Raw genomic sequence first — 11623 nt, forward strand, 5'->3', positions numbered from 1 at the left:
TTTTTAAAATCCATTATATATACAAAGACAGTGTGGAAAGGCTCTTTGGAGAGTATTTTCATGGAGAAACTATGGCATTTAATGGCAAGGATATGAAAACAAGAACATGTTTATCATTTAAGAGGAGACCAATAAATAAAGAAGCCAATCTAATTTTTCTTTTTATGTCACGTACTACATTAATCTTTCTACAAAGTTTTAAATTTTTTATTCATTTTAAAAAGTATTTATTGATTTCAGAGAGGATGGAAGAGGGAGAGAGAGAAACATCAGTGATGAGAGAGAATCATTGATTGGCTGCCTCCTGCACGCCCTCCTACTGGGGACTAAGCCCACAACCAGGGCATGTACCCTTGACCAGAATCAAACCCTGGACCCTTCAGTCTGCAAGCCGACACTCTAACCACTGAGCTAAACCGGCTAGGGCTTTATTCATTTTTTGAACTGAAAATTTTTGCACATGGTTTAAAAATAAAAAATTACAAAAGGATCTATAGTAAAAAGTAAGCCTTCTCTCTGACTGAAAATCATCTGTGGGAAGGAAGAAATCCCCTGCTACCAGATTTCTGTGTACCCATCAGAGAAAGTCAGTATGTCAGCAGCACACAGAGGATATATGATGCCAGCCAGTTAGGTATTTTATTTTCAAGGTTCTGTACTTTGTTTTCACTTAATGCTATATTTTGGAGATTCTTCCACATCAGTATATAAAACCACATCATTCTTTTTAAGAACTTAAAAATATTCCATTGTATGGATTTACCACAATTTATTTAGCCAACTCTCTATTTGGACACGAGACTGCTTACATTCTTTGGCTATATTACAAACAATGAAAAATTAGAAAGCCTTGTATTGTTTTGCATATGTGCGAATATATCTGTAGGATAAAATCTTATAAAGTTTTGGAGCCATATTTTCTATGTAGATTTTCAAACTATTTTATTATGGACTATAATCTATTTTTTCCAATTTATGTCTTTCACTGGATTAAAATATCAGAAACTCACTCCCAAATTCTGAAATGTAATATAATAAACATTAACTGAACATGTACAATAGATAAAGATAGCTATGTGCAAAGAACTGTGAAAATACCGAGACTTAGAAGAAAAAAAACCAGCTTTAAACCATTCATATTGTATGAATAAGATTATCTTCTTTCAAGCTGCTTAAATATAAAGATAGACATATTGCCCTGGCCACTCAGTTGGTTGAGCATCATCCCATGCACCAAAGGTCACTGGTTTGGATGCCAATCAGGGCACATGCCTTAATTTCAGGTTCAATCCCCAGTAGGTGGGGGGTGGAGGGGCAGGAGGCAGCCAATTGATGTTTCTCTCTCTCATCAATGTTTCTCTCTCTCCCTCTCCCTTCTCTCTCTCAAAAAACACCAATAAAGACATTTAAAAAAAAGACAGACATATTAAAACTATAAGAAAGCAAGTAATTTCAGCAAGGAGATAAAAACTAGCTATATTTCATTATGTATTACTTGAGTTTCATCCGCTAAGAAGGTGTATGCTAAAATGAAAATCATGCTAACTTTCTAAAAAGACTTAGTTATAATGCCTTCAAAGTATGTCTCATACAGTCCCAGCCACCTAACCTAAGAGTATGCCCAGGCCAGGTATCAGTGACAGAGGTACTCGCTGGTTTCCTGGGCATCAGTGGCTGTTACTATTTCCACATGAATAAGCAATCAGTTGAGCTCATCTTTGTAAAAAAAATATATATAAATGATGCTTTATACTATAGTGGTTGCTCAGTAAATGTTAATGTTTTAATCAACCCATTGATACTACCAATATCATTTATTTTTTAAATAAGGCTATAAAAGATATCACAACTTTTAAAGTTGCTTTCTTTAGTCCAAAAGAAATATTGAATGAATAAGTAGTGTATGAATGAGCAACTATTAAGTAAATTTGAGGGCTTTAACATCTAAATAAATATTCAGGAAATGTTGCTTATCATCTCATTGTCTCAAATATCTACTGCCTCACTTGGCAGCCCTTTTTATCAATAACTTTATTCAGTTTTTCCAATATCTGGTCTCTGATACTTGACTAAGCTATTCTTGAAGCATCTCAATCCTATCTAATAAAAGAGAATATGCTAATTGACCCTCACACCATCACAAAGATGGTGGCGCCCACAGCCAATAAGGAGGGAATATGCTAACTGACTGCCCCACCCTCAAAGATGGCGGCGCCCACAGCCATAAGATGGCCAGCAGGGGAGGGCAGTTGGGAGCGATTGGGCCAGCAGGGGAGCAGTTAGGCATCGATCAAGCTGGCAGGGGAGTAGTTAGGGGTGATTAGGCTTGCAAGCAGAAGCGGTTAGGGGCAATCAGGCAGGCAGGCAGGCAGGTGAGCAGTTGGAAGCCAGCAGTCCTGTATTGTGAGAGGGATCGAGCCTAAACTGGCAGTCGGACATCCCCCAAGGGGTCCCAGATTGAAGAGGGTTCAGGCTGGGCTGAGGGCCACCCCCCGTGCACAAATTTTGTGCACCAGGCCTCTAGTTGTAAAATAAAAGGTCAAAACGTCATCTATGAGGGTGTTTACATGGCCATCTTCATTTAGTACACTAGGAGTGAGGAGTTCCTTTTCTGCCACATCTGAAATAAGTTTGCTACAGTCCATATACTCAGCCTTTAACAGAAGCTACCTTGTAACGTTCATCTGTTCAATCAATAGAAATGGAGATTCTATTTTGTGGCAGGTCTGGTACTAACCTGCAATGAAATGCAGATTTCTCATTAAAAAGCAAATGGCACTTTAAATGTATGTATTTCAACTTATGGGATGGTAATTATTTAATTCAGTCAAGTAAGTATTGATTATCTACTCTGAGCCCAACACTTGGAATGTGCTTAGTAAAGTAACAGATACTAATAGAAGAAGAAAAAAAAACTTAGGAAAACTGCCCAGAACTGACATTCTTACTTCAAAATTGCCCTCATCAAATGCAGACACACAAGGACTCTGGGCACAGTGACAGAAATACGTACTATTCCCTGACTGACCTAGTTTGCAGGTACTGCTAAGGAATGGCGATTCCCTGTATGTTCACAGAGGACATTTCATCATCCACATCCAACAGTGGCCCCTGGCTGCCTAGGCTACCTTCTATGCCCCAGACCCAACATGCATGTTGAATGGTAGGTTGAATGCTAGGCAGGCAGTTATTAGCCTTTCTGGCCTCCTGTGCAATAATCCACTTTTTCTCCTCTCTCTCCCAGATTCTAATCCTCCTCTATCTCATGAAATCTCTTTCACTTTCTTTTTCTATAATCCATGCATCCCTAGTAAACACAAAAGGGTGGAGGACTTTGGCAGTTGATATCTTAGTCCATTGTTGTGGTAATTCTGGTTTCAATTTCTTTACTAAATATGTCTGTATATAACTGAGGAAGAGGCCAAGGGTTTGAGTTTAAGTCACTGAGTTCAAATTGCTTTGTTGTATCATTGGCTCAGGAGCCCTCTTCTCCCTTGAGTTTGAGTCTGTAGTTTAAATTCTCATTACAAATAAACAGGAAGAAGCATTGTGAAATACTTACTGTTTATATCAACTTGCCTTTTCCAATAAATCTCTCCATGAACAGTAAATGCATGCCAAACTGATTAGTCAACGTGAAGAAATAGTTTATTATCAGCTGCAATATCTCTTCTAATAAAAGACTTCTGATTTTTAGTCATACTGACGAGTAATGTTGTTTAAAAAGGCAAAAGAACTTTCACTAGTTTTCCAAGTTTGTTGTTACTTCTTTTAGAACAACTTTTCTATGCTTTTTTCTACTGCAATTAGTTTTGTTTTTGCACTTTATTGTTTCTTCTGATTATAGCATCTTTGCAAAAATATCAGGGGGAAATTTTTTAAAGAACATAAAGATTATAATCCCACCATTATTTAATACTTTGATAGTTATTTTTCAAGATTTTTGTGTGCATATGACACACACATGGCTTACTGGATTTCTTTTGGTTCATTTTTATTTCACCCACCTTTTTTCACTTATGATATCACTAGAGGCCCAATGCACAAAACTTATGCAAGGGGGTTGGCCCTCACAGCTCCGGCTTCATCAAGAAGGACATCCAGAGGTCATTCGGCTGTCTGGTCTAATTAGCATATTACACTTTTATTATTATAGATAGACATCTTTTCATGTTAATATAGATTAATTTCACAATTTTTAAAATATATTTTTATTGATTTCAGAGAGGAAGAGAAAGGGAGAGAGAGAAACAGAAACATCTATGATGAGAGAGAATCATTGATTAGCTGCCTCCTGCATGCTCCCTACTGAGGATCAAGCCAGCAACCTGGGTATGTGCCCTGATGGAATCAAACTGTGACCGTCTAGTTCACAGATCAAAGCTCATAGGTTCATAGGTCAAACTACACCAGCTGGGCCATTTTGTAATTTTTAAAAGCTGAATAATATTCCATTGGATGAGTATTAACACATTTTAACTAATTTTCTACTGATAAGATATTTAGATGAACATTTTAAAAATTATTTTACACAGTACTTCAGTGAATATTCCTATGTATACTTTCCCATTTCCTTAGAATGAGTCCTAGAAGTAGAACTGGAGAGTTAACTTATATTGTCTTCTCTAGAGCTTTTGTTATGTTGCCAAGTACTTTTGAGAAAAACTGTACCCATTTACATTCACTCCTACAAAGCAGAGAATCTGGGTGTTTCCCATATCCATATATTTAACCTGCATTTCAATAGGGTTGTATTTTAAATGCCAAGCCATGGGGATTTACCCTTGCCTACAAGGTTGTGTGTTGGTTGTACAGGGACAGGTCTGAAAAGTTTCATGGTCTCAGAGACTAATTGACTCATGGTCCACATAAGACAACTGGCTCTCCAGATGTTCAGGGTTGTCATCTTGCAAGTGGGGCAGCCAGGTGATTTTTGCAGGGAGATTTCATAATATTAAGGCAAACTGACAAAATCTGCTTGGAGTTTATTATTGACTCAGTGTTTTAAAAATAGTTATGTTCACCTGCCTTTTTGCTTCCACACAAGGATCCCACTGTTCCTGTCTAATAAATCTCAAATGCTGTTGTGGCTGCTGGCCTTCCACCCTCAAATCCTCCCACCATCCATGCTGTTCCTTTCAACTCAGTCAACAGTTTTTTCCTTTTCCTCAGCATTACTTTATTCTCCTCTTACCTGTAAGATCTCTCTTATAACACCTCTTCTTTCTCTTTACCACTCTTCCTCTGTCATAAAAAAGTAGCAAATAATGCTAATGGAATTGGAAGAAAAATGACACTGCAAGCTATCATTTCTAAATCAGGATTCTGCGAAGCTGCAGAAAAGGGGGAGGTTGTGCCGGAGGACAACTGAGGAGGACCCTGACCATGTCTACTTTCTTCACTTTGGATTTAGCAGCAAGCATTTCTTCTCACGAAGTGCTTACTTTCCCCTCCTGACTTACTCCCATCCCTGCCCATCACTCACTCTGCTCAGGAAGGACAAGGATTAGGAGGATGGGAGAAGGGATAACATGAACTGGACAGTTTGAACTGGCAGTGTTGGTGGGAAAGGAATGTAGTTTTTGCCCAGAGATAGAATAGATTGAATTGCATGGAACCTTAAGTAATGTTAATAACAGTAAGCTGTTTGGGAAGGCGTTTGTATCTCTCTGCGGGAATGTAAACTGTAAAGAATTTTCAGATTCGTAGAAATTAACCTTCTAGGGGGATAAATGGTGATGGATGGAGACTTGACTTGGGGTGCTGAACACACAACACATTGTACAGATGATGAGTTGTAGAACTATGCAACTGAAACCTGTGTAATTTTATGAACCAGTGTCACCCCGATAAATTAAAAGGAAAAAAATGAAATGAATCTGCTACCTGGACTTTTAGCATGATGCCAGCTTATTTCTCTTCTTTTACAGTGGCAGCCATCTCCACACCTGTCACTGTGTTTTGTGGAGTATGTGTGGTATTACTTCTGGTATGTTATCATAAAAAATCAAGGTGAGTGGCACAAGAGAATCACACTGGACAAGATTCGTCCTTTCCTCCGAGAAAAGAGTTCATTATTATGACCCTGGGCCTGCCTTCCCAATGAAGAATCCCTTTCCTGGCTAGAGACACAGGCTCTCACTCTCACCCCACTTTTACGTTGGCCAAAAGGAGTGTCGGCCCTGGCTGGTGGCTCAGCTGGTTGGAGCATCGTCTCATATACCAAAAGAAGGTTGTTTCGATTCCCAGGAAGGGCACATACCCAAGTTTCAGTATGCAATCCATATGGGAAGCAACTGATCAATGTTTCTCTCTCACACTGATGTTTCTCTCTCTCCCTTCCTCTCTCTAAAATATATCCTCAGGTGAGCATTTAAAAAACACACAACAGTGTCAGAGTTGAGCAGTCACACTGAGCCAGTCTTAGAAAGCCATTTACTTTCCTAGGCAGGCTCAGAAGTGGGGCAGCGAGAGCTGATGACACAGGGCCAATTTTACCAAGAGCCAATTCAGAAAGAAAGAATGTGCCAACTAACCAATTTGACAGACAGGCAATTTGTATCACTTCTTATCATATAGGCATGAATATATTCTTCAATGCACTCATTAAATATGGATATACTTTTTTATAAATACGCTCATTCATGTCAGCCTTACTTTTGTATTTCTGATCATTGAAATTATACATTTCAGCATTTGTGACAAAATTGTTTCTGCCACTTGCTGAAATTTCAGACATTATTTTTCTAATCTTCAGGCATTTTTATCATTTTTTCATTAAAGCTTCAAATGACACATTAGCCTTTATTTCATTTTTTAAATTCTCCTTAAACTTTTTAAAATGAATTTTTCTTCTTCTATTTTTAAATATATTTTTATTTATTTTTATTGATTTCAGAGAGGAAGGGAGAGGGAGAAAGATAGAAACATCATTGATGAGAGAGAATCATGGATTGGCTGCCTCCTGCACACCCCCTACTGGGGATCAAGCCTGCAACTTAGGCATATGCCCTTGATTGGAATCGAACCCGGGACCCTTCAGTCCACAGGCCGATGCTCTATCCACTGATCCAAACTGGCCAGACAGGGCTAGTCTTAATTTTATACTTCTACCATTTAGTAAGCAGTATTTCAGCATTCCATATTGATGTAGTTGCTCTGGATCCTTTCTCGGCTTTATACAATCAATGGACTTAAGATTTGTTGAAAATAAACTTTTAGTTACTAGTAAAAAAATATTTTTTATAAAGACTATACTGCCCTTTGAGCCTAACTTCGAAAAAATGAACATTTCATGAAATACTACTGTAAAGCCAAAATGAAAACATCATCTAAAAATTTACATAAATCTTCAAAAGCTGTTAATACTATTGCAACCAACAAGAAATGCCATAAATCTCATAGTTTAGAAATTAAGTAAGATTGCTATATTACTTAAAAACTTATCAAAAAATTAAAAAATGTTAAAATGTTGGCAAAATGTATTTTAAAAGGATTTTTTTAAAAATATATTTTATTGATTTTTTACAGAGAGGATGGGAGAGAGATAGAGAGTTAGAAACATCGATGAGAGAGAAACATCGATCAGCTGCCTCCTGCACATCTCCTACTGGGGATGTGCCCACAATCCAGGTACATGCCCTTGACCGGAATCGAACCTGGGACCTTTCAGTCCGCAGGCCGACGCTCCATCCACTGAGCCAAACAGGTTTCGGCTTAAAAGGATTTTTTAAATATAATAATAATTTCCATATAAAATGCTATATTTGGAGTTACATTCTTAAGAGATTATAATGACTATAATCATTGACTATGTATTTTTAAAATATATTTTTATTGATTTCAGAGGGGAAGGGAGAAGGAGAGAGAGATAGAAACATCAATGATGATAGAGAATCATTGATTGTCTGCCTCCTGCATGCCCCACACTGGGAATCAAGCCCACAACCTGGGCATATGCCCCGACTAGGAATAGAACCCAGAGTCCCAGCCATTGAAGGCCTCAGGTCTTCCTATCAGGGCTTTTATTAAGTCAAGTGACCTCCTGGTTCTCAGGTGGAGATGCTCAACCACTGAGCCATGTTGGCTAGGCGACTATATTTAAAAAGAATACATACACAATCTTTTTAAAAAATAATACATTAAATCATATTCTTTAAAAGTATTTGAAAATGTGGTATATATGGCCAATAAATATGCTCATAAGAAGAAAATATCAATATTCACAGACTATGTTAAAGAAATATTCATAATCACCTCTTTAAGAATTGGTAAACCTCCAAAGAGCTCAAAGTGCTTATTTTAAAATGTCCTAAAAAGTGCTTATCCTCAGAAGGTGGGTTAAATAATGTATGGAAGAAATAGCTGATTCTGACACTCATGGCCTATAAATCACATTGTTCAACAAAGAAACATGAAATTAAGGTGTTCTGCCCCCCTCCTCTTGATTACTCAGGAACTGATCAATATATTTGTTTACTTTTTAAAATGTTTTTATTGATTTTTAGAGGGAGAGAGATAGAAAGACACATTGATCAATTGGCCTCCTGCACATACCTCTACTATGGATCGAGGCCACAACCCAGGCATGTGACCTGACCAGGAATCGAACCCATAACCTCCTAGTTCCTGGGTCAACACTTAACACTAAGTGCCAAGAACTGTTTTAAAAGCTTTATAAATAATATATCATTTTTATCAGGATTATCACATCTGGCTTAGCTGGACTCCTAGTTACTCTCTCCTTCTCTTGTTCTTGCCATTTGAACTACCAGTTTTCAGCAGATTGTTGGCAAGGTGGGGGGAAGCTGCTCCAATAGCATTTGGAAATCTTTGGTGGTTAAGAGGATTAAAAATATTGAAAACCCTAAAAATAGATTTAAATAGTATCTGCGAGTGCAGTTTTCTCCATCTGAGTGTTCAATAGGGACTGTTTACTCAATTTGAGGGCAATGCTCTCTTTTTAAAAACTGTGAATTATTTGCTTTACAGGCAAACTTCCCAGACACCCAGTGATCAAATGGAAAATATGGAAGATATCCCAATGACCGGAGGAAACAATGGCAGAGAGGAGGATACAGAAAACTACCACACAGTCTAGGAAACTCCAAGGGAAAACCGGGCCAGCAAGGGCTACAGCGAAGGCACCAACTCTGCTCTGGCCAGAGAGGACCTAGAAAAGACTCAAGGAATTGGGCGCCAGGGAGAAGCCACCAAGATGTGCCCACCCTCGGCACTGTCTGCACGAGTAGGTTCTCCAGGCTTAGGATGGAAGCTCGATGCCTGCCCTGCCTCAGATATGGGGCCAAGTTTCCAGAGTCCCAGCCATTGAAGGCCTCACGTCTTCCTATCAGGGCTTTTATTTCATTATGATATTTACTCAGGATAACTTATCAGCTTGACTCTTCCGCCCCTCCTCCGGACTGGCAGTTTACAAAGAAAAGAAATATATCTGAGGCTCTAAGTGAATTTAGTAGGCTCCTCCTGGCTTGAGAGGTGTCTATAAGGATGACATTATCATTTCAGCTCCTAAAACTCTCTCCAATTAGGTGCTCTGCGTACACCGAAAGGGAGCAAAGAGATATTGTGCCCAGTGAATTCTCTTAATTTAAGGATTCAGAAAGAACACTGAATTCAGTGACATTTTCCATATATATACGTGTATATTTATACTTTGTTTATTATCCTACTAGTAGCCTTGCACACGAATCTGTACGCCAATAGCTCTCTGTGGGCCTGGCCACTCCTCACCTGCTTCCCAGAGGCTCTCCGTGGCCCAGAGGCCCATCCGCGGCCCAGAGGCCCATCTGTTTTATCTGTGTTATACAGTCTTGGTTCTGTCATTTGCACACTTGGTGGAGCAGAAATGGGGAGAAAACACCCCATTTGTGAAGTGCCCAGAGTGGCTGTGCCTCCATGAGCCGTGTCTTTCGGATTTCCCCAAGTGGAGTTCTGCGTGTCTCCTTGGGCCTCCAGCACTGCTAGCTTGCATACCTCTTTCCGTCCAATTAAAATGAGTAAGTCACAGGGATGACATGCCCCTGTCAGCACTCACTCATGTAAATTGAGTGAATGCTGACAGGAGCCCATCCATGGCTGGGCGCGGAACACTTGCCTTATCATCAGGGTGACGACACAAGTGTTTCACGCGCCGGCCTGGCCAGAGGCCCATCTGCGACTGGGCGTGGAACGCCTGCCTCATCGCCGCGGCGACAAAGCAAGCATTCTGGCCTCTCATGCTGCCCGCTCTCAGCAGCCGCCCCACTGAGACTGGGGGACTCCGGCGGGGCTAAGAGGACTGGGCACTGCCATCTTGTGACTATGGGTGCTGCCATCTTTTGTAACAGAGTGATGGTTAATTTGCATATTACCCTTTTATTAGATAGGCTATAATAAAAGCCCAGTGACCAAATGGCGGAATGGCCAGAACAACCAGTTGCTATGACGTGCACTGACTACCAGGAGGCAGATGCTCAACGCAGGAGCTGCCCCATGGTGGTCAGTGTGCTATGACAGTGGGAGCGCTGCTAGGCTGATCGGGATGAGAGGCTGCTCCTGCTGCGAACCCCAGGCTGATGGACAGTAACCGGGCTGTGATTGTCACCTCCTCGCCCCAGGCTCCTCCTCCTTGCTCCCTGCCACCTTCTCCGGATGCCTGCAGGCTGTGCAGCACCACCACTGCCGCCACTGCCACCGGGCTCACACAGCTGATCCTGGAGGCTGGGAGGTGGGTTCATGGCTGCTGTGGGACTGAGGCCTACTCTGCCGCCTCTCAGTGCTAGTGTCCCTGGGCCCGGCCCTGACCGGGGTTCCCTGGAGAGGAGAGTGCTCCAGCTCTACAGAAGATGTTGGACCAGGGAGCAGCCGCTCAGAGGGTGGTCCACAGCCACTCAGCTGACTGGATGAGCAGTGCTCCCACAGCGGACTGATCCCCACAGGCCACGCCCCCCACCAGTGCACGAATCCTATGTACCAGGCCTCTAGTATCTACATATTATGACTTGCATTTTAAACTGTATCTTATACAAACAAAATAAAATGTCTATTTTCAATTAAAAAATGCAGAAAAACAATCACTGAGAAGAAATGAACATCAACAACAATGAACACCAAGCCCTGACCAGTTTTCTCAGTGGTTAGAGTGTTGGCCTGCAGATCGAAGGGTCTCGGTTTCAATTCCCGGTCAAAGGCTTATACCTCGGTTTCAGGTTTGAAATCCAGGCCCAGTCAGAGGCAACCAATGGATGTGTCTCTCATGTCAATGTTTCTCTCTCTCTCCCCCTTCCCCTCCTCTCTCGCTTTTACTCTCTCTAAAAATCAGTGGAAAAAATATCCTCAGATGAGGATTAAAGAAAAAGAACACTAAGAGGATAAAAAGCAGGAATGCAGAGTCACAAATGGTTGAGCTCAGCTTTTCCAAAGGAGAAAAACAATCTTGCCTAAAGCTAGATCAGATCACAGTTTTAGAGAATTTCTAATGGAATTTTCATGTAAGAAGCCACAAGTGGCAGATTATGGCCCAAGTACTCCTGGTACACGCATGCTCTTGCTTTTCTTTCTTTCTCTTCTTTCTTTCTCTCTCTCCATCGTTCCTTCCTTCCTTCCTTCCTTCCTTCCTTCCTTC

At 40.6% G+C, this 11623-nt stretch overlaps 1 protein-coding gene across 8 annotated transcripts in view; it reads left to right on the forward strand.

Annotated features, from left to right (window-relative positions):
• Positions 1–10322, forward strand: part of IL15RA (interleukin 15 receptor subunit alpha) — a 39295-nt gene extending 28973 nt beyond the window's left edge. For 4 of the 8 annotated variants that reach the window (XM_023753570.1, XM_023753572.1, XM_023753569.1 and 1 more), the window contains 3 exons: positions 3040–3163; positions 5931–5989; positions 8992–10322. In XM_023753570.1, the coding sequence (XP_023609338.1) occupies positions 3040–3163; positions 5931–5989; positions 8992–9047 (239 nt within the window). In that variant the 3' untranslated portion in view covers positions 9048–10322. Of the gene's footprint in view, positions 1–3039; positions 3164–5930; positions 6013–8991 lie in introns of all 8 variants that reach the window. The other 4 variants (XM_023753571.1, XM_023753573.1, XM_006088417.3 and 1 more) reach the window with 4 other exon arrangements.
• Positions 10323–11623: the final 1301 nt, after the last annotated feature.

Source organism: Myotis lucifugus, unplaced genomic scaffold (assembly GCF_000147115.1).
Source record: "Myotis lucifugus unplaced genomic scaffold, Myoluc2.0 scaffold_47, whole genome shotgun sequence".
NCBI classification, from domain to species: domain Eukaryota; kingdom Metazoa; phylum Chordata; class Mammalia; order Chiroptera; family Vespertilionidae; genus Myotis; species Myotis lucifugus.